The sequence below is a fragment of the Odocoileus virginianus genome, chromosome 13 (genome assembly GCF_023699985.2).
Source record: "Odocoileus virginianus isolate 20LAN1187 ecotype Illinois chromosome 13, Ovbor_1.2, whole genome shotgun sequence".
NCBI classification, from domain to species: Eukaryota; Metazoa; Chordata; class Mammalia; order Artiodactyla; family Cervidae; genus Odocoileus; species Odocoileus virginianus.
The window spans coordinates 46,009,829-46,032,654 of NC_069686.1; the positions used below are offsets into that span (position 1 = coordinate 46,009,829).

The 22,826-nt window shown below is 34.8% G+C and overlaps 1 protein-coding gene across 1 annotated transcript in view; it reads left to right on the plus strand.

The window, feature by feature from the left end:
* LRP1B (LDL receptor related protein 1B) overlaps positions 1-22,826 on the plus strand; it is a 2,064,747-nt gene that overhangs the window by 961,322 nt on the left and 1,080,599 nt on the right. The window contains 1 exon segment of the mRNA XM_070476260.1: positions 15,925-16,087. Coding sequence (XP_070332361.1) covers positions 15,925-16,087 — 163 coding nt within the window.

Here is a 22,826-nt window from a genome sequence, read left to right on the forward strand (position 1 = left end):
AGTCGATGATGCCATCCAACTCTCTCATTCTCTGCCACTCTTTTCTTCTCCTGCCCTCAATCTTTCCCAGCATTAGGGTCTTGTTCCAATGAGTTGGCTCTTTGCAACAGGTGACTAAAGTATTGCAGCTTCAGCATCAGTCCTTCCAATGAAAGTTCAGAATTGATCTCCTTTAGGATTGACTGGTTTGATCTCCTTGCTGTCCGAGGACTCTCAAGAGTATTGTCTAGCACTGCAGTTCAAAAGCATCAATTCTTTGGTGCTCAGCCTTTTTTAAGGTCCAACTCTCACATCAGTATATGATTACTGGAAAAACCATACCTTTGACTATATGGACCTTTGTCAGCAAAGCGATGTCTGCTTTTTAAAATTTTTTAAATAATTGACTTAGGTTTCTTTATTTTTTTTTTACCATCTTCTTTTTTTAATTAATTTATTTTTTATTGAATGATAATTGCTTTACAGAATTTTGCTGTTTTCTGTCAAACCTCAACATGAATCAGCCATAGGTATACACACATCCCCTCCCTTTTGAAACTCCCTCCCATCTTCCTCTCCATTCCACCCCTCTAGGTTGGTACAGAGCACCTGTTTGAGTTTCCTGAGCCAGACAGCAAATTCCCATTGGCTATATATTTTACATATGGTAATGTAAGTTTCCATGTTATTCTTTCCATACATCTCACTCTCTCCTCTTCTCTCCCCATGTCTATAAGTCTATTCTCTAAGTCTGTTTCTCTGTTGTTGCCCTGTAAATAAATTCTTCGGTACCACTTTTCTAAATTCCATATATGTGCATTAGAATCCGATATTTATCTTTCTCTTTCTGACTTATTTCTGACTTACTTACTTCTCTTTCTGACTTCTGTGTAATAGGTTCTAGGTTCATCCTCCTCATTAGAACGGACATAAAGGCATTCCTTTATGTGGCTGAGTAATATTCCATTATATATATGTACTACAACTTCTTTATCCATTCATCTGTTGATGGACATCTATGTTGCTTCCATGTTCTAGCTATTGTAAATAGTGCTGCAGTGAACAATGGGATACATGTGTCTCTTTCAATTTTGGTTTCCTCAGGGTTTATACCTACAAGTGGGATTCCTGTGTCATATGGTGGTTTTATTCCTGGTTTTTTTAAGGAATCTCCATACTGTCTTACATAGTGGTTATGTCATTTTACATTCCCACTGACAGTGCAAGAGTGTTCCCTTTTCTTCATACCTTCATTTATTGTTTATAGACATTTTGATGATGATCATTCTGATTGGTGTGAGGTGATACCTCATTGTAGTTTTGATTTGCATTTCTCTAATAATGAGCGATGTTGAGCATCTTTTCTTGTGTTTGTTAGCCATCTGTGTGTCTTCTTTGAAGAAATGTCAGTTTAGGTCTTTTTCCCACTTTTTGATTGGGTTGTTTGTTTTTCTGGCATTGAGTTGTATGAGCTGCTTGTATATTTTGGAAATTAATCCTTTGTCAGTTGTTTCATTTGCTATTATTTTCTCCAATTCTGTGGGTTGTCTTTTCACCTTGATATAGTTTCCTTTCTGTGCAAAAGCATTTAAATTTGATCAGGTCCCACTTGTTTACTTTTGTTTTTATCTGAATTAATCTAGGAGGTGGATCATAGAGGATCTTGCTTTGATTTATGTCATTGATTGTTCTGCCTATGTTTTACTTTAAGAGTTTTATAGTTTCTGGTCTTACATTTAGGTCTTTAATCCATTTTGAGCTTATCTTTGTGTATGGTGTTAGGAAGTGTTCTAATTTCATTTTACATGTAGCTGTCTGGTTTTCCCAGTACCATTTATTAAAGAGACTATCTTTGCCCCATTGTATGTTCTTGCCTCCTTTGTCAAAAATAAGGTACCCATAGGTGCATGGGTTTATTTCTGGGCTTTCTATCTTGTTCCATTGGTCTATATTTCTGTTTTTGTGCCAGTACCATGCTGTCTTGATGGCTGTAGCTTGGTAGTATAATTTGTAGTCAGGAAGGTTGATTCCTCCAGCTCCATTCTTCTTTCTGAAGACTACTTTGGCCATTTGGGGTCTTTTGTGTTTCCATATGAATTGTGAAATTTTTTGTTCTAGTTCTGTGAAAAATGTCAATGATAATTTGATAGGGATTGCATTAACTCTGTAGACTGCATTTGGTAGTAGTCATTTTCACAGTATTGATTCTTCTTACCCAGGGACATGGAATATCTCTCCATCTGTTTATGTCATCTTTGATTTCTTTCATCAGTGTCTTATAATTTTCTGTGTACAGTTCTTTTGTCTCCTTAGTTAAGTTTATTCCTAGATATTTAATTCCTTTTGTTGTAATGGTGAATGGGATTGATTCCTTAATTTCTCTTTCTGTTTTTTCATTGTTAGTATATAGAAATGCAAGTGATTTCTGTGTATTGATTTTGTATCCTGCAACTTTGCTAAATTCACTGATTAGCTCTAGTAATTTTCTGATACTATCTTTATGGTTTTCTACATACAGTATCATGTCATCTGCAAACAGTGAGAGCTTTACTTCTTTTTCTTCTCCGTTATATCAGGGCTTCCAGAACTATGTTGAATAATAGTGGTGAAAGTGTACACCCTTGTCTTGTTCCTCTTCTTAGGGGGAATGTTTTCAGTTTCTCACCATTGACAATAATGTTTGCTGTAGGCTTATCATATAAGGCCTTTACTGTGTTGAGGAAGGTTCCTTCTGTGCCCATTTTTTGAAGAGTTTTAATCATGCATGGTAGCTGAATTTTGTTATAGGCTTTTCCTGCATCTGTTGAGTTTATCATATGGTTTTTATCTTTCAATTTGTTAATATGGTATATCACATTGATTTATTTGTGTATATTGAAGAATACTTGCCTTCCTGGAATAAACCCAATTTGATCATGGTGTATAAGCTTTTTGATGTGTTGCTGAATTCTGTTTGTTAAAATTTTGTTGAAAATTTTTGCATCTATGTTCATCAGTGATGTTTACCTGTAGTTTTCTTTTTTGATGTTGTCTTTGTCTGGTTTTGGTATCAGGATGATGGTGGCCTCGTAGAATGAGTTGGGAAGTGTTCCTTCCTTTGCAAATTTTGAAAGAGTTTCAGAAGGATAGGTATTAACTCTTCTCTAAATATTTGATAGAATTCTCCTGTGAAGCCATTTGGCCCTGGGGTTTTGTTTTTTGGAAGATATTTGATCACAGCTTCAATTTCAGTGCTTGTAATTGGGTTGTTCATAATTTCTATTTCTTCCTGGTTCAGTCTTGGAAGATTGACTTTTCTAAGAATCTGTCCATTTCTTCCAGGTTATCCATTTTATTGCCATATGGTTGTTCATAATAGTCTCTTATTATCCTTTGTATTTCTGCATTGTCTGTTGTAACCTCTCCTTTTTCATTTCTAATTTTGTTAATTTGATTCTTCTCTCTTTTTTTTCTTCATGAATCTGGCTAAAGATTTGTCCATTTTGTTTATCTTCTGAAAGAATCAGCTTTTAGTTTTATTAATCCTTACTATTGTTTCTTTCATTTTCATTTATTTCTGCTTGGATCTTTATGATTTTTTTCCTTCTACTAATTTTGGAGTTTTATTGGTGTTGTTGTTGTTCTTTTTCCAGTTGTTTTATGTGTAAAGTTAGGTTGTCTATTTGATGTTTTTCTTGTTTCTTGAGGTAGGATTGTATTGCTATGAACTTGCCTCTTAGAATGGTTTTGGCTGCATCCCATAGGTTTTGAGTTATTATGTTTTCATTGTCATTTGTTTCTAGAAATTTTTTTATTTCCCTTTTGATTTCCTCAGAACCTGTTGATTATTTAGAAATGTGTTGTTTAATCTCCATGTGTTTGTGTTTCTTACAGTATTTTTTTTCTTGCAATTGATATCTAGTCTCATAACATTGTAGTCAGAGAAGATGCTTGACGTGATTTAAATTTTCTTAAATTTACTGAGGTTTGATTTGTGACCCGAGATGTTGTCTATCCTGGAGAATGTTCCATGTGCATTTGAGAAGAAAGTGTATTGTTCTGCCTTTGGATGGAATGTCCTGAAGATATCAGTGAGATCTCATCTAATGTATCATTCAAACCTTGTGTTTCTTTATTAATTTTCTGTTTTGATGATCTGTCCATTAGTGTGAGTGGGGTATTAAAGTCTACTACTATTATTGTGTTACTGTCAATTTCTCCTTTTATGCCTGTAAGCATCTGTCTTATGTATTGAGGTGCTCCGATGTTGGATGCCTAGATATTTACAATTGTTATGCCTTCCTCTTGGATTGATCCCTTGATCATTATGCAGTGTCCTTCCTTATCTCTTGTAATCTTCTTGATTTTAAGGTCTATTTTGTCTGATATGAAGATTGTTACTCCAGCTTTCTTCTGTTTCCCATTTTCATGGAATATATTTTTCCACCCTCTCACTTTCAGTCTATATGTGTCTTTAGGTCTGAAGTGGGTTTCTTGTAGTTGGAATAAATATGGGTCCTGTTTTTGTATCCATTTGGCCAGTCTGTGTCTTTTGGTTGGAGCAGTTTATCCATTTATATTTAAAGTAATTATTGATATATATGTTCCTGTTGCCATTTTCTTTGTTGTTTGGGGTTGATTTTGTAGATATTTTTTCTTCTCTTGTATTTATTGTCTATATAAGTCCCTTTAACATTTGTAAAGCTGGTTTAGTGGTACTGAATTCTCTTAACTTTTGCTTGTCTAAAATGCTCTTTATTTCTCTATCATTTTTGAATGAGATCCTTGCTGGGTACCGTAATCTTAGTTGTATATTTTTCCCTTTCAATACTTTAAATATATCCTGCCATTCCCTTCTAACTTACAGAGTTTCTTCTGAAAGATCAGCTGTTAAGCATATGAGGTCTCCCTTGTCTATTATTTGTTGCTTCTCCCTTGCTGCTTTTAATATTCTTTCTTAGTGTTTAGTCTTTGCTAGTGTGATTAGTATGTGTCTTGGCATATTTCTCCTTGGGTTTATCTTGTATGGGACTATCTGTGCCTCAGACTTGATTGATGATATCCTTTTCCTTGTTGGGGAAATTTTCAACTATAATCTCTTTAAAAAGTTTTCTCATATCCTTTCTTTTTCTCTTCTTCTTCTGGGACCCCAATAACTCAAATATTGGTGCACTTGATATTGTCCCAGAAGTTTCTGAGACTGTCCTCGGTTCTTTTTATTCTTTTTACTTTATTCTGCTCCTTAGAAGTTATTGCCATCATTTTGTCTTCCAGCTCACCGATTCATTCTTCTGCTTCAGATATTCTTGTATTGATTCCTTCTAGAGTATTTTTAATTTCAGTAATTGTGTTTTCTCTGTATGTTTACTCTTTAATTCTTCTGGGTCTCTGTTAATTGATTCTTTGATTTTCCACATTTTGTTTTCAATGTTTTTGACCAACTTTACTATTATTATTCTGAATTTTTTTCAGATAGTTTGCCTATTTCCTCCTTATTTATTTGGATTTCAGTGTTTCTAGTTGGTGCTTCATTTGTGAAGTATTTCTCTGCCCCCCCCCCCTTTTTTTAAACTTATTGTGTTTACGGTCTCCTTTTCCCAGGCTTCAAGGATGAATTCTTTCTTCCTTTTGTTTTCTGCTCTTCTAAGTTTGGTCCAGTGAATTGTGTATAGGATGAGATTTGTGCTGTTGTTTTTTTCTTGTTGTTGTTTGTTTGTTTTTCCTCTGATGGGCAAGGCTAAGAGGTGGCGATCCTGTCTGCTGGTGACTGGTTTGTATTTTTCTTTCATTTGTAGTTTAGATGAAGTGTCCCGTGTAGTGTGCTACTGGTGGTTGGGTGATGCCAGGTCTTGTATTCATGTGGTTTCCTTTGTGTGAATTCTCACTATCTGATGCTGCTTAGGGTTAGTTCTCTGGTAGTGTAGGGTCTTGGAGTCAATACTTCCACTCCAAAGGATCAGGGCTTGTTCTCAGTCTTTCCACAGCCTCTCTAGAAATGAATCTAGCTGCTGGGTCATGCTTGAGTAGCCAGAAGTACAGGAACCATCACATATCTGAACAGCTCAATTGCAATGTTATTTCCCTCCTTCAGTTGCCCACTCCAGAGAGGACAGCTATAAAATGCAGCCTGCAGCTGTCACCACTAGCATGTCTCGAGTGTAAAGGTTATTTTTCTGCCTTTTTAATATGCTGTCTAGGTTTGTCATATTTCTTCTTCCAAGGAGAAAACTTCTTTTAGTTTCATGGCTGTAGTCACCTATCAAAGTGATTTTGGAGCCCAAGAAAATAAAGTCTGTCACTGTTTCCATTGTTTCCCCATCTATTTGCCATGAATGATGGGACTGGATGCCATGATCTTAATTTCTTAATTGGTGAGTTTTAACCCAGCTTTTTTACTCTCCTCTTTCACCATAATCAAGAGGCTCTTTAGTTCCTCTGCACTTTCTATCATTAGGGTGGTGTCTTCTACATATCTAAGGTTATTGATATTCTCCGGGCAGTCTTGATTTCAGCTTGACCTTCATCCAGCCTGGAATTTTGCATGATTCACTCTGCATGGAGATTAAATAAGCAGGGTGACAATATCCAGCCTCAATGTACTCCTTTCCCAATTTTGAGCCAGTTCATTTTTCCATGTCCATTTCTAACTGTTGCTTCTTGACCTATATACAGGTTTCTCAGGAGGCTGGTGAGGTTCTCTGGTATTTCCATCTCTTTAAGAATTTTCCACAGTCTGTTGTGATCTGCACAGTCAAAGGATTTAGCATAGTCATTGAAGCAGAAGTGGATTTTTTTTTCCCCTCAGGAATTCCCTTGCTTTTTCTATGATTTAACGGATGTTGGCAATTTGATCTCTGGTTCCTCAGCCTTTTTCATATATATATATTATATATATATATATATGAATCAGTTATACAAACATACCAGCTGTTTTTTAGATTCTTTTTCAATACAGATCATTACATTAGAGTATTGGGTAGTGTCCCTTTTACTATACAGTATGTCATTATTAGTTACCTATTTTATATATAGTAGTTGTTTGTATGTCAATATCAATCTCCTAATTTATCTATCCCCTGCCTCCCCTTTGGGAACCATAGGTTTGTTTTGTACATTAGTGATTCTATTTCTGTGTTGTAAATAAGTTTATTTGTGCTATTTTTTTAGATTCCACATATAAGTGATATCATAAATATTTTTAATCTTTCTGACTTAACTCACTTAGCATGAGAATCTATAAGTCAAACCATGTTGCTGCAAATTACATTATCTCAACTTTTTTTATGGATGAATAATATTTCATTGTTAATAATGTCCCACTATTTCTTTCCCACTTCTTTTTTGATAGACACTTAGGTTGTTTCCATTTCTTAGCTATTGTAAACAACATTCAAAGAACTTTGGGGTGCAGATATCTTTTCCAAAATATGGTTTTCTCTGGATATGTGCCCATGAGTGGGATTGTTGGATCATATGGCAACTCTATTTTTAGTTTTTTAAGGAATATTCTTAATGATTGTACCAATTTAAATTCCCACCAGCAGTGCAGGAGTGTCCCCTTTTGTTCCTATACTCTCTAGCATTTTTTTGTAGACTGTAGTTTATTTCCTTTTCTTTCTCTTTTTTTTTTTTTTTTTTTTCTGATAATGGCCATTCTGACTAGTGCAAGGTGATACTTCAAAGTAACTTTTATTTTCATTTCTCTATTAATTAATGATATTGAGCATCTTTTCATGTGCTTTGTGGCCATCTGTATATCTTCCTTGGAGATATGTCTATTTATATCTTCTACCCATTTTTTATTGGGTTGTTTGTGTTTTTGATATTGAGCTTCATGAGCTTTTTATATATGTGAAGATTAATCCCTTGTCAGTTGTATCATTTGGAAATATTTTCTTCCATTATGTGGGTCATGTTTTCATTTTGTTTACGATTTCCTTTGCGCTGCAAGAGCTTTTGAGATTAATTATCATTTTAAAAATTTTTTATTTTATTTTCATTATTCCAGGAGGTAGATCAAAAAAGATATTGCTGTGATATAGATCTAAGAGTGTTATATATTTCCCTCTATAAGTTTTATAGAATCTGACCTTATATTTAGGTTTTTAATCTGCTTTGTGTTTATTTTTGTGTGTGATGTTAAAGAGTATTATAATTTCATTCCTTTAAATGTTTTCTATGTGTATATTCTGTGTTCAGTTCAGTTCAGTCGCTCAGTCATGTCTGACTCTTTGCGACCCCATGAATCGCAGCACACCAGGCCTCCCTGTCCATCACCAGCTCCCAGAGTTTACTCAAACTCATGTCCATCGAGTCCGTGATGTCATCCAGCCATCTCATCCTCATTCATCCTATTCTCCTCCTGCCCCCAACCCCTCCCAGAATCAGAGTCTTTTCAAATGAGTCAACTCTTCGCATGAGGTGGCCAAAGTATTGGAGTTTCAGCTTCAGCATCAGTCCTTCCAATGAACACCCGGGACTGATCTCCTTTAGGATGGAATGGTTGGATCTCCTTGTAGTCCAAGGGACACTTAAGAGTCTTCTCCAACACCACAGTTCAAAAGTATCAATTTTTCGGTGCTCAGCTTTCTTCACAGTCCAACCCTCACATCCATACATGACCACTGGAAAAACCATAGCCTTGACCAGACGGACGTTTGCTGGCAAAGTAATGTCTCTGCTTTTTAATATGCTATCTAGGTTGGTCATAACTTTCCTTCCAAGAAGTAAGTGTCTTTTAATTTCATGGCTGCAAGACCATCCCCATGAAGAAGAAATGCAAAAAGGTAAAATGGTTGTCTGAGGAGGCCTTACAAATAGCTGTGAAAATAAGAGAAGCAAAAGGGAGAGGAGAAAGGGGAAAGATAATCCCATTTGAATGCAGAGTTCCAAAGAATAGCAAGGAGAGATAAGAAAGCCTTCCTCAGCAATCAGTGCAAAGCAATAGAGGAAAACAACAGAATGGGAAAGACTAGAGATCTTTTCAAGAAAATTAGAGATACCAAGGGAACATTTCATGCAAAGATTAGTTCAATAAAGGACAGAAATGGTATGGACCTAACAGAAGCAGAAGATATTAAGAAGAAGTGGCAAGAATACACAGAAGAACTGTACAAAAAAGATCTTCATGACCCAGATAAACACGATGGTATGATCACTCACCTAGAGCCAGACATCCTGTAATGCGAAGTCAAGTGGGCCTTAGAAAGCATTACTACGAACAAAGCTAGTGGAGGTGATGGAATTCCAGTTGAGCTATTTCAGATCCTGAAAGATGATGCTGTGAAAATGCTGCACTCAATATGTCAGGAAATTTGGAAAACTCAGCAGTGGCCCCAGGACTGAAAAAGGTAGTTTTCATTCCAACCCCAAAGAAAGGCAATGCCATAGAATGCTCAAACTATTGCACAATTGCAGTCATCTCACATGCTAGCAAAGTAATGCTCAAAATTCTCTAAGCTGGGCTCCAGCAATATGTGAACCGTGAACTTCCAGATGTTCAAGCTGATTTTAGAAAAAGCAGAGGAACCAGAGATCAAATTGCTGGATCATCAAAGAAGCAAGAGAGTTCCAGTAAAACATTATTTCTGCTTTATTGACTATGCCAAAGCCTTTGACTGTGCAGATCAGAATAAACTGTGGAAAAATCTGAACGAGATGGGAATACCAGACCACCTGACCTGCCTCTTGAGAAACCTTTATGCAGGTCAGGAAGCAACAGTTAGAACTGGACATGGAACAACAAAATCATTCCAGATAGGAAAAGGAGTACGTCTAGGCTGTATATTGTCACCCTGCTTACTTAACTTATATGCAGAGTACATCATGAGAATCGCTGGGCTGGAAGAAATACAAGCTGGAATCAAGATTTCCAGGAGAAATATCAATATTCTGTGTAAATAAGTTTATCTGTATCATTTTTTTTTTGACTCCACATATGTGATAGCATATGATATTTGTCTTTCTCTGACTTACTTCAGTTAGTTTGATAACCTCTTTGCCAACAAAGGTCCATCTAGTCAAGGCTATGGTTTTTACAGTGGTCATGTATGGATGTGAGAGTTGGACAGTGAAGAAAGCTGAGCACAGAAGAATTGATGCTTTTGAACTGTGGTGTTGGAGAAGACTCTTGAGAGTCCCTTGGACTGCAAGGAGATCCAACCAGTCCATCCTAAAGGAGATCAGTCTTGGGTGTTCATTGGAAGGACTGATGCTGAAGCTGAAACTCCAATACTTTGACCACCTCTTGTGAAGAGTTGACTCATTGGAAAAGACCCTGATTCTGGGTGGGATTGGGGGCAGGAGGAGAAGGGAGCAACAGAGGATGAGATGGCTGGATGGCATCATGGACTCGATGGGCATGAGTTTGGTAAACTCCACTAGTTGGTGATGGACAGGGAGGCCTGGTGTGCTGCGATTCATGGGGTTGCAAAGAGTAAGACACGACTGAGCAACTGAAATGAACTGAGTTCCATCATGTTGCTGCAGATGGCATTATTTCTTTCTTTTTTTTTTCCATAGCTGAGTCATATGGCATTGTGTGTGTATGCATGCACACACATATACCACATCTTTATCCATCCATCTGTTGATGGACATTTAGCTTGCTTCCACATCTTGGATATGTAAATAATGTTGCACTGAACATTGGACCACATATATCTTTTCAAATTAGAGTTGTCATTACTTCTATATACATATGCCCAGGAGTGAGATTGCTGTATTATATGATAACTTTGTTTTTAGATTTTTTAGGACATTTTATAATGTTATCCATAGTGGCTGTACCAGTTTGCATTCTCAGAGTGTGTGTGTGTGTGTGTGTGTGTGTGTGTGTGTGTTTTAGAATTATGTGATGATTAATTGCAACAAAGAGAAAAAATACTGGAATGCTAAAAAAGTGCAAAAGTTATTCAAGAATAAACTATAATCATATTAAACTATTTTCTTCAACTGTCATCAGAAATGTGCATCATCATAATTATATAAGCCTTGAGTATTAATTTAACATAAAATTAAGGTTGTGAGAAGATGAGGGGAGAGAAAGTATCTGTGTGTGTGTGTGGAGGGTTGTAAGAAATTAGCTTCTAATTATGTACAATAGAAAGTTAATAGATAATATATAAACTTTAGTAGGGACATCATATAGAATTATGGAAGTGTTAATAAATATAATTGAAATAGTTAAGACAATCAGAAGACAGTAGAGAGAAGTGAAATGAACATTGCTGTTTTTTATTGTAAGCCTTAAGGTGGTATACCTTTTTAAATTGTATACATTTACTGCATTATAAAAATTTAAAAATCACATTTAAAATAATCCCTTGGATCCCAGGATGTGCTAGTGGTAAAGAACCCTCTTGCCAGTGAAGGAGTCGTAAGTAATGTGGGTTCGATCCCTGGGTCAGGAAGATTCCCCTGGAGAACGTAATGGCAACCCACTCCAGTATTCTTGCCTGGATAATCTCAAGGACAGAGGAGACTGGAGGGCTACAGTCCACAGGGTCACAAAGAGTTGGACACAACTGAAGTGACTTAGCATGCACACAGCATGTATATCTCTGCTGCCCTTCATCTCTGGCTTTGCTGTGTATTTAGGTTAGGCTGAAACAAAATGATATACACTATTTGCTTTACTTTAGCATTGTTGCTGTGGAGGTCTTTGATCCAGTTTGTTGCACACAGGTTTTGTTTGATATACAGAGTGCTTTAGAATTTTTAAAAATTAGCTTATCATACTTAAAAATTGAGAGATTTCAAATGAAATTCAGAAATTCTTATTTTGGGCTTCTTTCATACAATAAAACATTTCTATATCAAAGCAATCAGCTGAAATTCAGGCTGCTTTTTTAGGTAGATTAGTACTTTTGAGCCATCATCTAGGTTTTCGTAGTTTCTCCTAACACGTTTTGCCTATTTATGATTTTTTTCTAATCTTTGTGGACATTTACATCTGTTACCTCTTGCTAGTTGAAAATAATATGGCAAATAAAGAAATCAAGATTCATATGTGCCAACCTATCATTTTTAAAAAGTTAAAAAAATGACTCATACAAATATATAATGCACATATGCTATGAATTATTTAGCTCATTATTAAAAGAAACAGTAAGATGGTAAATCTGGCTCAAAAGCAGACATAATAGACTGAAGCGTTTGCAATCAGTGAAAGGAAAAAACTTATTCTGATTTAAGATAGTAAGGTTAGATATAAAACTATGTAATGTCATGGTGCTGCTGCTGCTGCTGCTGAGTCGCTTCAGTCGTGTCCAACTCTGTGTGACCCCATAGACGGCAGCCCACCAGGCTCCCCCGTCCCTGGGATTCTCCAGGCGAGAACACTGGGGTGGGTTGCCATTTCCTTCTCCATTTAATGTCATACTGGACAGTAAAACTGGGGGCTGTATTTACTACCTGATGGTTATCATTTACATCTCTATTGAATAAAACTTATTTTTAATTTGTCAACATACACATTAATATTTAAATTCCTAGAGACTAGCACTTAAAATATTGAATTGTAAATTAAACAAAAGTATATTCCCCAGGGGAACTAACCAGTCTTTGAAAGAGTCTGTTAGAAAGTGGTCTAGTCTGACGTTAAAAGCACATGCAGACATTTCTTTTGTAGTTTTTCTTAGCAAGATTTTGATTTCCGTCCTCAATTATTTTGTGGCATAAACTACTCTATTGAATTTTCCAGTGTTCTTGCCTGGAGAATCCCAGGGACAGGGGGGCCTGGTGGGCTGCCGTCTATGGGGTCGCACAGAGGCGGACACGACTGAAGCGACTTTGCAGCAGCAGTAGCAAGCAGCAGTGTTATTTTGCTAAAGTTGCCATAAAAAATATCACACACTGCACACCCTGCTATATTTAGAATGGGTAACCAACAAGGCCTGATTGGATAGCACATGGACCACTGCTCAATATTATTTAGCATCCTGGATGAGAGGGGAGTTTGACGGAGAAAGGAAATATGTATGTGCATGACTGAGTCCCTTCACGGTTCACCTGAAACTATTACAACATTATTTATTAATCAGCTATACCCCAATACAAAATACAAAGTTTAATATATAATAAAAAAAAAATCCACAAATTGGGTGGCTCAAAAAAAGAAAGAAATCTATTTTCTCATATTCTGCAGGCTGGAAGTCCAAGCTCACGATGCAACAAGGTTGGACTTTCTGAGATCTCTTTCTTTGGGTTGCTGATGACCTTTTCTCTGTTTGCAAGTAGTCCCAGAATTGTCTCTGTATGCCTGAATCTCTTTTTATAAGGACACTAGAAAGTTCGGTTTAGGGCTTACACTAAATGGCCTCATTTTAATGTAATATTCTCTTTAAAGATTTTATTTCCAAATATATTCACCTTTGCCATGCTGGGCATTAAGGCTTTAACATATGAATTTGGGAGGAAAACAATTTAGTCCACAATAGTTAGCATATATTACATTATAGTGAATCAAAAGTGTTAAGTTCTACATTCACCAATTCTGATAATTAATTTGTTGTCTTATAATGTGATAAGAAAAAACTGATGTAACATTTAAATGCAATTATAGATTATCATAATTACTCATTATTTTTAACCTTTGCCCTCAAATTTTAAAGTTAATTTCTCCTGGGTACAACTTTTTATTTTGTTTATATAAGTTTTTAAGTCCAACATATATTGCACTTTAAAAATATTGTTAAGTTACTTATATTTATGTTACTTTGTAAGTTTTGAAAAATTTCAGTATTTTTTTCATTGTAATTTAAATGTTTACCATTATTGATATTTAGATTATTTTATGATTCAGAAGTAAGTAGTCAGTTCCTACAGATGTTGTAGATACGTATACAAGAGTAAACTTCACTTTTGGTGTATAAGAAATTCTGAATGACTATAAAGCAACTGTTTCAAAAGAACAGGGAGGGCAAAATCCTAGTAACTTTTAGTTGAAAAATGAATAAAAAGCAACTAGAGAAAGATTATAGCAGGAACATATTTTTTTTCCTAGTAACAATAAAGTAATAAGGATCTTATTAAAATTTTAGAGACATTTTTTATGTCAAAAATCTCCTTAAAAAAAAAATCTCCTAAAATGTTCAAAATATTTTACCCAATTTTATTTCTCTCTCTATATTCTGTCTATCCATTCATCCATTGATTGACTTACTTGAACTCTGTTTAATTGCATTAATTCTCCAGTCTTAATAAAAATCATATTAAAAGCAGATAGAAACTTCAAGTTTAGAAAAAGGAAACAAAATCAATTCCTACAGTTACTGTTCGGCTAATTATTAGGTTTTTTAGTGAGACCTTGCTGCTTCAAACTAGGAGGCTGTTAACAATACCTATTGTTTCAGTCGTAGAGAATCTTTCTGCAGTGATCCAGAATTAAAGAAAGGTGTGAATGCTGTCAAACAGCTCTTTTGTCTGAATTTACAATTGCATAGACTAAACCAACTGCAGGCCTAGCATGAGAGATGGATTATTGAATGGACTTTGGCACATACTTTATCTGAACACCAGGTATTTGAAATGACATTTGAAACAGTGGGTTCTGTTCTCTAAATAATGTAATAATGCAAAGGGAATAAAAACAAAGCCAAGTTTACATTTCCACATTTCTGGAGACAGAAAAAATAGTTTAGATTTGTAAATATCCTGGCTGCTGAAACAGTTCATGTAGTTTGTGGAGTAGTTAAATGCTTATGTTTCCATAAAAGCCATGTAATTCAGAAATGAAACTGTAATTGATGGCCTAAAAAATCTGTATCCAGTGAATTGCAATATTCACTTACTGCTTGTCCTTGTAGAGATTTTTAGAGATTTCCATACAATTTCTGTATTCTCTACCATGGTTTGGGAAAAAAAAAAAAAATATATATATATATATATATATATATATAACTATCAAATTGTAATTTACAATAGACACAAATATGACTGTCATAAGGAATGCATGTGAATCAAAAATTTATTTATGGCATTATTGGAGAACCAGTATTGATTATCTAAGATCATTAGTGGAATTTCATACTTACAGGCATCTTAAATTTTAAATGAGATTCATAGCTAGATATAAAAATGGTCAGTGCCTCAGAGAATAAGAAACCATAACTTTTAGGGTTATCCAATGGGATAAATATCAACTGGTTAGCATGAAATTTCACAGTGTGTGGTTCTGATCAAATAGAAAATACTCAAGTTAAAAACAGATACATTCTTCTAGACCTGTACTATCCATATGAGTCACTGGCTTTCTACTTTTTTTCAAGTTTGAATTAATTAAAACAGAATACAATGAAGATTCAGTTTGCAGTCACACTAGCCACAAGTTAAGTGCTCACTAGACACAGTTGACTAGTCATTATTTTATTGTACAGCATAGATATAGAATATTTCCATCATAAAACAAATTACTTTTCTAGAGAAACAGCCCTCTTCTAGAGAATTAACTGATTTTTGAACAATCTTACTTTACAGTGTCTACATATGCCATCAGAAGAACATATCACCCCCCTTTTGTGTTATTTCCAGTTAGAAGAGGATCTGAAAATAAGAGTTTACGTTAGTTCACAAAAAGTATTTATTCCTCTTACTACTAAAACATTTGGCTGTATCATTGAACCAGTTATGGCCCTTGGGTTAGATGAACTATTTGAATAAATGCAAAAACTAGTGAAATATTTTATTGTAAATACCTATTCTTTAGGATTTAGAAACTCTTAGCCCTTTTGTCTAGATCACCCTCAGTGCTTAGATAGCAGGAAGAAAAGTATCAAGAGATAGTCATTATTTTAGAGAATAATCACTTATTTTGGCATAGAAATTATCCTTGCAGGGATTTTTCTATTGTAAATCTACTGTACTTTTGAAATATCTTCTGCTTTGGTTTGGACAGACTTACATACTCAGGTTTATGATACTAGATTTGCACATGCAATTCAGTGATTGTGTGTATGTGTGTTTCAGATGTGCAACAAATGGCAATTGACTGGCTCACCAGGAATCTCTATTTTGTGGACCATGTCAGTGACCGGATCTTTGTGTGTGATTACAACGGGTCTGTGTGTGTCACCCTGATTGACCTGGAACTTCATAATCCGAAGGCAATAGCAGTGGATCCAATGGCAGGGTAAGAAATTCTGTATAGTGTTTGATCTGAAATAATTTCCCTTAAAAAACAGTCTGAGAGGAGTTGTGGAATATAAGACAACAGGCTCAAAATTGTTTATAATGTTGATTTGAACAGTTGCATTACAGGAAGGAAAAAAGAAGCTGTAATCTACTGTGAAGAAGCTGAGGCATGCCATTTCCTTAATACACCATTGTTGCAGGGCTTGCCTAAGACACAGTCAACCCACTACTCTCCTAATAATCATTTTGATGTCACCAGAGAAGATCCTCAGCATCGTTTTAGGTTAAAGATAGGAGACCTAAGTTACTTTTTAGTGGACCTCGTCGTTAGCAAACTTCAAAAATTCTACCTGAAAAATGGACTATTAACAAATTTAGGTCCAGCACAACATTTAGGATTTATTAAAGGAACATAGTACATGTTTGAGGATATTAGTAGGACATGAAGTTTGTCTTTGTTAACTGAAACCATTTTTTCCTCTATCGGTGTATATACATTGTGGTATTATGGAGTTACTGAATTAATCATCAGAATCCATCTTCACTTTTTCTTTGACTATCCAGTTTTGCAAGCTGCTTTATTGGTTTAAAAGAGGCCTTATTTTATCTGAACTTCTTTTAGATAATAGACTAATTCCTTTTTTTTAATATTTCATAATTTATCAAATTATAGGTAAATATGTTTAAATTCCCAATAACTTTGTTCATGTAATTAAGAATTTAATATGGGAATTATACTTTAATTTTACAAACACTATGGTATTATATAAAGTTCTATAAAATCAGCATTTTTACCAGTAACTATTGGGAAAGGATATTCTCAAAATAATGGCATAAAGTACAACTTTAGTTGGAGGAGCTGGTGGTTGCTTTTTTCAGATATAAGTTGTAACAAAGATTTAAAAACAAAAATCTTATCCTTGTTATTGTTTTAATCATCTCCCAGCAGTTCAGGCTGAAATGTCTGATGGAACATAGCCTAAACTGCCATAAGCCTCCATTCAATAAATGAGAAAATATTTACTGAAGAAACAGCTGTCATCCATATGTGGACTTTTGTCACTCTTTACTTAAAGTCTGATTGAATATTAAGATGCATCATCACAATGGTTCTGATTTTGACAAGAACAGCTTGCACGTAAGAGCTTTACTAGGAAGCCTGTGTAATATAATTCTTGAATGTAGCTCTATTTGTATTTGCAGCAGATGGTTACTTGACTCAAATCTGACTGCAGCAATGCTTCGAAAGACATTAGTAAGAGAAGTTGTACTTAAATTGATTTGTTTGGGGTTGAATAAGGGTAGTAAGGAAGAATTGGAAATATACAAATGTGCCAACAACATTTTTCTGGCATTCTGTTGAGAAATATATTTGCGTGCGTGTTTTTCCTGGGTGTGCTAAATGAATTCAGAAGTAGCCTTTATATGGTCTTCTCTGTCAAGAATGTTAAAGAGATGAAGCTTTGTGTTTCTCCCCTTTCTACCACTCTTATCATTCCCCATTCTTAAAAACAAAAGATTCAGAGACTCTTTTCAAATAGAACTGCCAATCTGAAATATGATGTTTGTGACACCACCATCTCCCCTTCTGAGCAACAACATATTTTATCTTCTCAAGCTCCCTATTTCTCCCTGTCATTACATGAAAGGACCATATTTTGTCATTTTTGTCAAAGGATTTAGGAGTAGAAAACCCCCACATTGTTGTGTTTATTCTCTGCTGGATTCCTCTGGGCCTAGTAACTCTTTAAATGTATTTTGTCATGTATCATTTATCACAAAAGGCTCTTTGGAATTTTTTGTTTGTTTGTTGGAGTTTGCTGTGTGTCTCAATTGCTGTTTTTTCAGTCATGGATTTTAAAAATCAGAGAAGGAAAAGCTCTTCACGTTTATAAATATAAGCCTGTTGATAATAGAACAGTTTTTAAAATATTCTGATATTTTTCTCTTAATATCAGAAATTTGGCTAGGGTTAATATGATACTGTCTAGGGAAAGAACAGCAGGTTTTTCTTTTTCTCTTTTTTCTTCTATTTTTGGGGAGCTCAAGGGAAATTTGAATAGTTGAGGTTAGAATGACTCTGCATGATCTACTTAAGGGGACATGCACCACCAGTGAACTTTCTCCTGCCTTTTCCTAATTGTTATAACTTCAGTTCAGAAAATATCAGAATGTCTTAAAAGTTTGACCCAACTGTTCAGAGCTTGACCTTAATAGGTATAGAAAAGGATGGAGATTTGCTTTACCTCTCACAGACTACATTGAAAAATATACTTTTTACCTGACTGTACTTTTGATGTTACTTTTCTCTACCTCCTATTCCCTTTTTATATAAAAATTATTACAATATTGTCATTGTAAAATTTCTGATTTTTTAAAAAATTTCTCCATTTGTTGAATATAGATTAGTAATTTTCTCTAGAAAAATCAATATGATGTGGACCAGGCTCCAATCTAAATTTGCCAGAAAAAGATTGTTTATAAACTTTGTTTTCATTCTTGCAGTATTGACACTGACTAATTAATTCAGGCTATTTTTCTGGAGATATTTCTTGAGATTCCCTATTAATTTCAAATTTTAGCAGTGTTCTCTTCCCATGGTTTCTTGAAGAAGTTTCTAAAACTATTTCTATCCTGTCATAAGTGTTTGAAGGTAGCATAGAGACCATAGTCCAACCAGTATCAAAAATAGTTTTTCTCGTGGCAGTTATAAGAACTTGGCTTGTTTAATGATTAAGAGTTTAATCTAAAGTTTCTCTCCCTAGGATCAAATCCTAGCTATACCAGTTACTAGTTGAGTGATGTTGGATGTCTCTTTGTATCTTTATTTTCTTATCTTAAAAATATGAATAATGATAATCCACTAAACGGCTATTGTGATAATTAAATAATGTCAAACATATAAAGGGCTTTAATATTTTCTGAGTATGTGAAGTTCTCTTTTTCATGTTGCCTCAAGAATAACTACTAATCTTTCCGATGCTTATAATACTGTTGTGAATAGAATAATCAGACCAATATTTTGCCTCATTAAAGATGATCTTTTTGTTTACAGTCCAAAATTCTCTTTCTACTACAAATGCTTTAAAATGGCTTACTTCATATAGACTGTCTATTATATAACCAAGTATTAAGTAAAAGGAGGGGAAATGAGAATAATGTAGTATGGACTGGGAATAAAATGAAATGTATATGTGATGGAGGAGAAAATTATAGAATAACTATGGATTTAAGGAAGAAAGTAGCAGAGGAAACACTATTTTAACAATTGATGTTGTGGAAGATATGTTTGAATTATCTTCAAGGTCTTTCAGAATATAAAACTAGAGAATAAATCCCCTTCATAGTTACCTTTGTCAGTTGATCTGTATTTTTAATATCAAATTGTTTTAATAAACCATTTAGTTTTTCAGTCTGATGAAAGTTGTAACTGAGGACAGGAGAGAAACTAGTTTACAATTTTGGTTCTAAGCTTTGTTTCCAAGCTTTCTGTTAAACTAAAATCATCACACTAAACTATACAAAAATACATTTCACCATGAGTATAAAATTGTTACAATAATATTGCAAAAGAGGGGATCAATTGATGCTAAAGCATGGTAAATATTAGAAAAACAGAGGAAAATTAAGAGATATTTTAGGGATGGAGTTGGATTTGAAAATTCAGGGAAAATATTTGGGGGGGGTCTTGAGGTATTGTGATGTGCTTTTTGTTCTCAGTTGCTCAGTCATGTCCAACTCTTTTGCAGCCCCATGGACTGTAGCTCTCCAGGCTCCTTTGTCCATGGAATTTTGCAGACAAGAATACTAGAGTGGATTGGGTTGCCACTTCCTCTTCCAGGAGATCTCCCTAACCTGGGGATTGAACATGCATCTCTTGTGTGTCCTGCATCTCCTGCATTGGCAGGCAGATTCTAGCTAGAACTCATATTCAATAGAATTATGTGAAATGGCTAATTAGAGAGAGAGGGGAAATCTCCTATATTGTGTGAAATGGTGGAAATTGACTACATTACCATTACTATGTGTACCATTTTTCTGTGTGGGATAGACTTTTGACTTGTAGAGAAGGAATGGCAGAATGATCTGTAGGATTTATTTGTGAATCCATGACCCCATGTCAGTATTGAGGGGGAAAAATGTGTTGTCTTTGTTCTCTATTAAAGTAGTTCATCTGTCAGGAGCCAGAGGAGGAATGAAGCTTAAGTCTCAGAAGCTGAATTCATATAAGAGTAATTGGCAGTATTTAATAGTTAATAATACCTTTCCCATCACCAACCTGGATCCCTGCTGTTGGTGAAACTAGTCATGGCTGAGAAATTAAAAATAGAATCAAAGTTAAAGCCAACAGGGACCAAGACTGACTAATGAAAGATACTCCCTCAGTGCCTTCTTTTGTATTCCTCTTCATTAGAAGAAAACTCAGAAAAAACATGGAGACATTTTAATAGCTCCAATGGTCATTCTCCTGAATTTATGTATTGATCTGCTGTAATTTTCCTTTGGACATCTTAAACATTATTTTATTTATTTTTATATGATGAGGAATAAAAGGAAATGCTGAAAGTGCATTTTGGTCTGTTAATTTAATTTTGAAACAGTCTTGGTCTTGAACATGATGGTAGTACTCAGTTGGGTTGACCTCTGCATTCATCTGTATGTGGGAAAATGCTAAGGACGCTGTCTATTTCTCTTTATACTCAATGGGTGATTGAGCACTGCACACAATGCAGTACAATGAAAATCTCCTTAGTCTTATAAATTTGTATTAATTATTTCAAAAATTTTACCAATGCATTTTCTTACCTATATCAATGAAATTCAAGTGGATATCTCTGTAGCACTAGCTATATTTCTTTTTATCTATCTATAAGCTATCTAAATATGCTATCTAAATATATATGTGCATATTTCCAATTTAACACTACTACAAACTTCTCTGGGTAGTCTAACAATCTTGAATTTAGGTTCTAGATAATTATATAAGAAAATGGCATCTGCCTATCTTAGGCCAGCTTACCAAAAGTCTTAGGAGAGTTATCACCTACCATTTTTCAATCAAGAGTTACAGATGCAAATAGGTAAGACAACATGAATGTACAGGTATGTGTTTCATGGTCTGAAATATTTTAACTGAAATTAGTGAGTCAGAGTCACATTCAAACGTATAAATCCATATGAGCTCTTTTAACTGTGACTCAAATTCTTTTATTCTCATTAATTAATTTTGTCTAGGTTCAAGTTCTTTCCAAATTCCTCTATAGACCTTTCTTCAAGTGTAGGTTTATGTATGGCATCACCTTTAATTACTGACTCCTTCAGTTACAAATGATTAGTCCATTATACTGTAATTAGCCTGGGAGTTTGGAAGAGCAACTTGGAGTGGCTTATTTTGTTCAGTACAACCTTTACTGGAAACTTAACACACATTGATTTAACTCTCACTGTGTTCTTGACTCATATAATTCACAACGTCAAAATAATACAAAGCATTCTGCATCTCTATTCTCTTTGCTGTTCTCTATCTCATTTTTTTAACTCTCTAAGTTTCCAGTGTTTGTTAATCTTATTTCTAAATTATTGAGTTCAAAAGCTTGTTTTAATTATACATAATAATATCTTCCCAATCTTCTAGCCTATCCCTGTTAAAGAGGTTTCTTTGAATTCTCACTGAATAATGATGTCCACTCAACTAGAGAAAGTAACAGAAAAGCTGTGTACAGCCTAAATTATGAAGGGATTTATATATCATCTCTGAAAACCTAGATTTAGGATAGCCCTTGGTTGATTTATTGACTCAACAGTATCATTAACCACCTGGGTTCCTCCTACCTCTTTATTGTGTGATGTTATCATTAGTGTGTGCTTTTCAAGCTAATTGCCCTGTGGTTACAAGACAGCTACTGAAGTTTCAGGGATCCTAAATAGGAATATGGTAGTCAGTTAAAAAAAAACACACAAAAAACCCAGCACTGCTTCTTCCTTGGGTGTAGAAGAGCTCCCAAAGCAGATATTCTCTCATGTCTTCTTGGTCAGAACTGGGTACATGCCAACATAAATGAGACAGTCATAGACAATTTTTTTTTTTTTTAAACCATTGGCACATGAAAGACAGAGGGACATGGGAGGGAATTTGGGACCACAATAACATGGAAGAAAGAAAAATGGATTATGCACCTACATCATCTTCCACAGACATTGTAGTGTAATAATCCTTTCTAATGTACAGCCCTTTGCCCTTTCTTTATATTTCTCAGGCACTGAGGGGCCTCTTTTCACTTAGCTAACCCTGTGGAATATGTACAAATATTATTTTCCAGCCCTTCATACCATCTTCTCTGAGAGTTCCTCTGTTTGCTTTTAGCCCAGAATGTTAAAACTAATTCTGAGGAGTATTTCTCTTGTCACTTTTTTTTTAAAGAAAATGACAATTATTTTTGTTTCTTTGTTTTCTGTAACTTTTTCTACAATACTGGTAAAAGACTGGGTTGGAGGTACTCTGTATAGCATTCCACTATCTCTTTAAAGATATAGTGTGAGAGACTGGGATGGAAGCTTTTATTGTATCAGATTTTCCAACACTCTTGGAAACTATGTGACTATTTCTAAGCCACTGGGGTTATATTAAGTAAATTATTGTTTCACTTATGAAATGATTCTATGGTGGCATGAAAACTTTTACTCTCTGCCAAAGAATAGTTTTCATATTTGAAGAATTTGTGCTATTAAAAAACAAT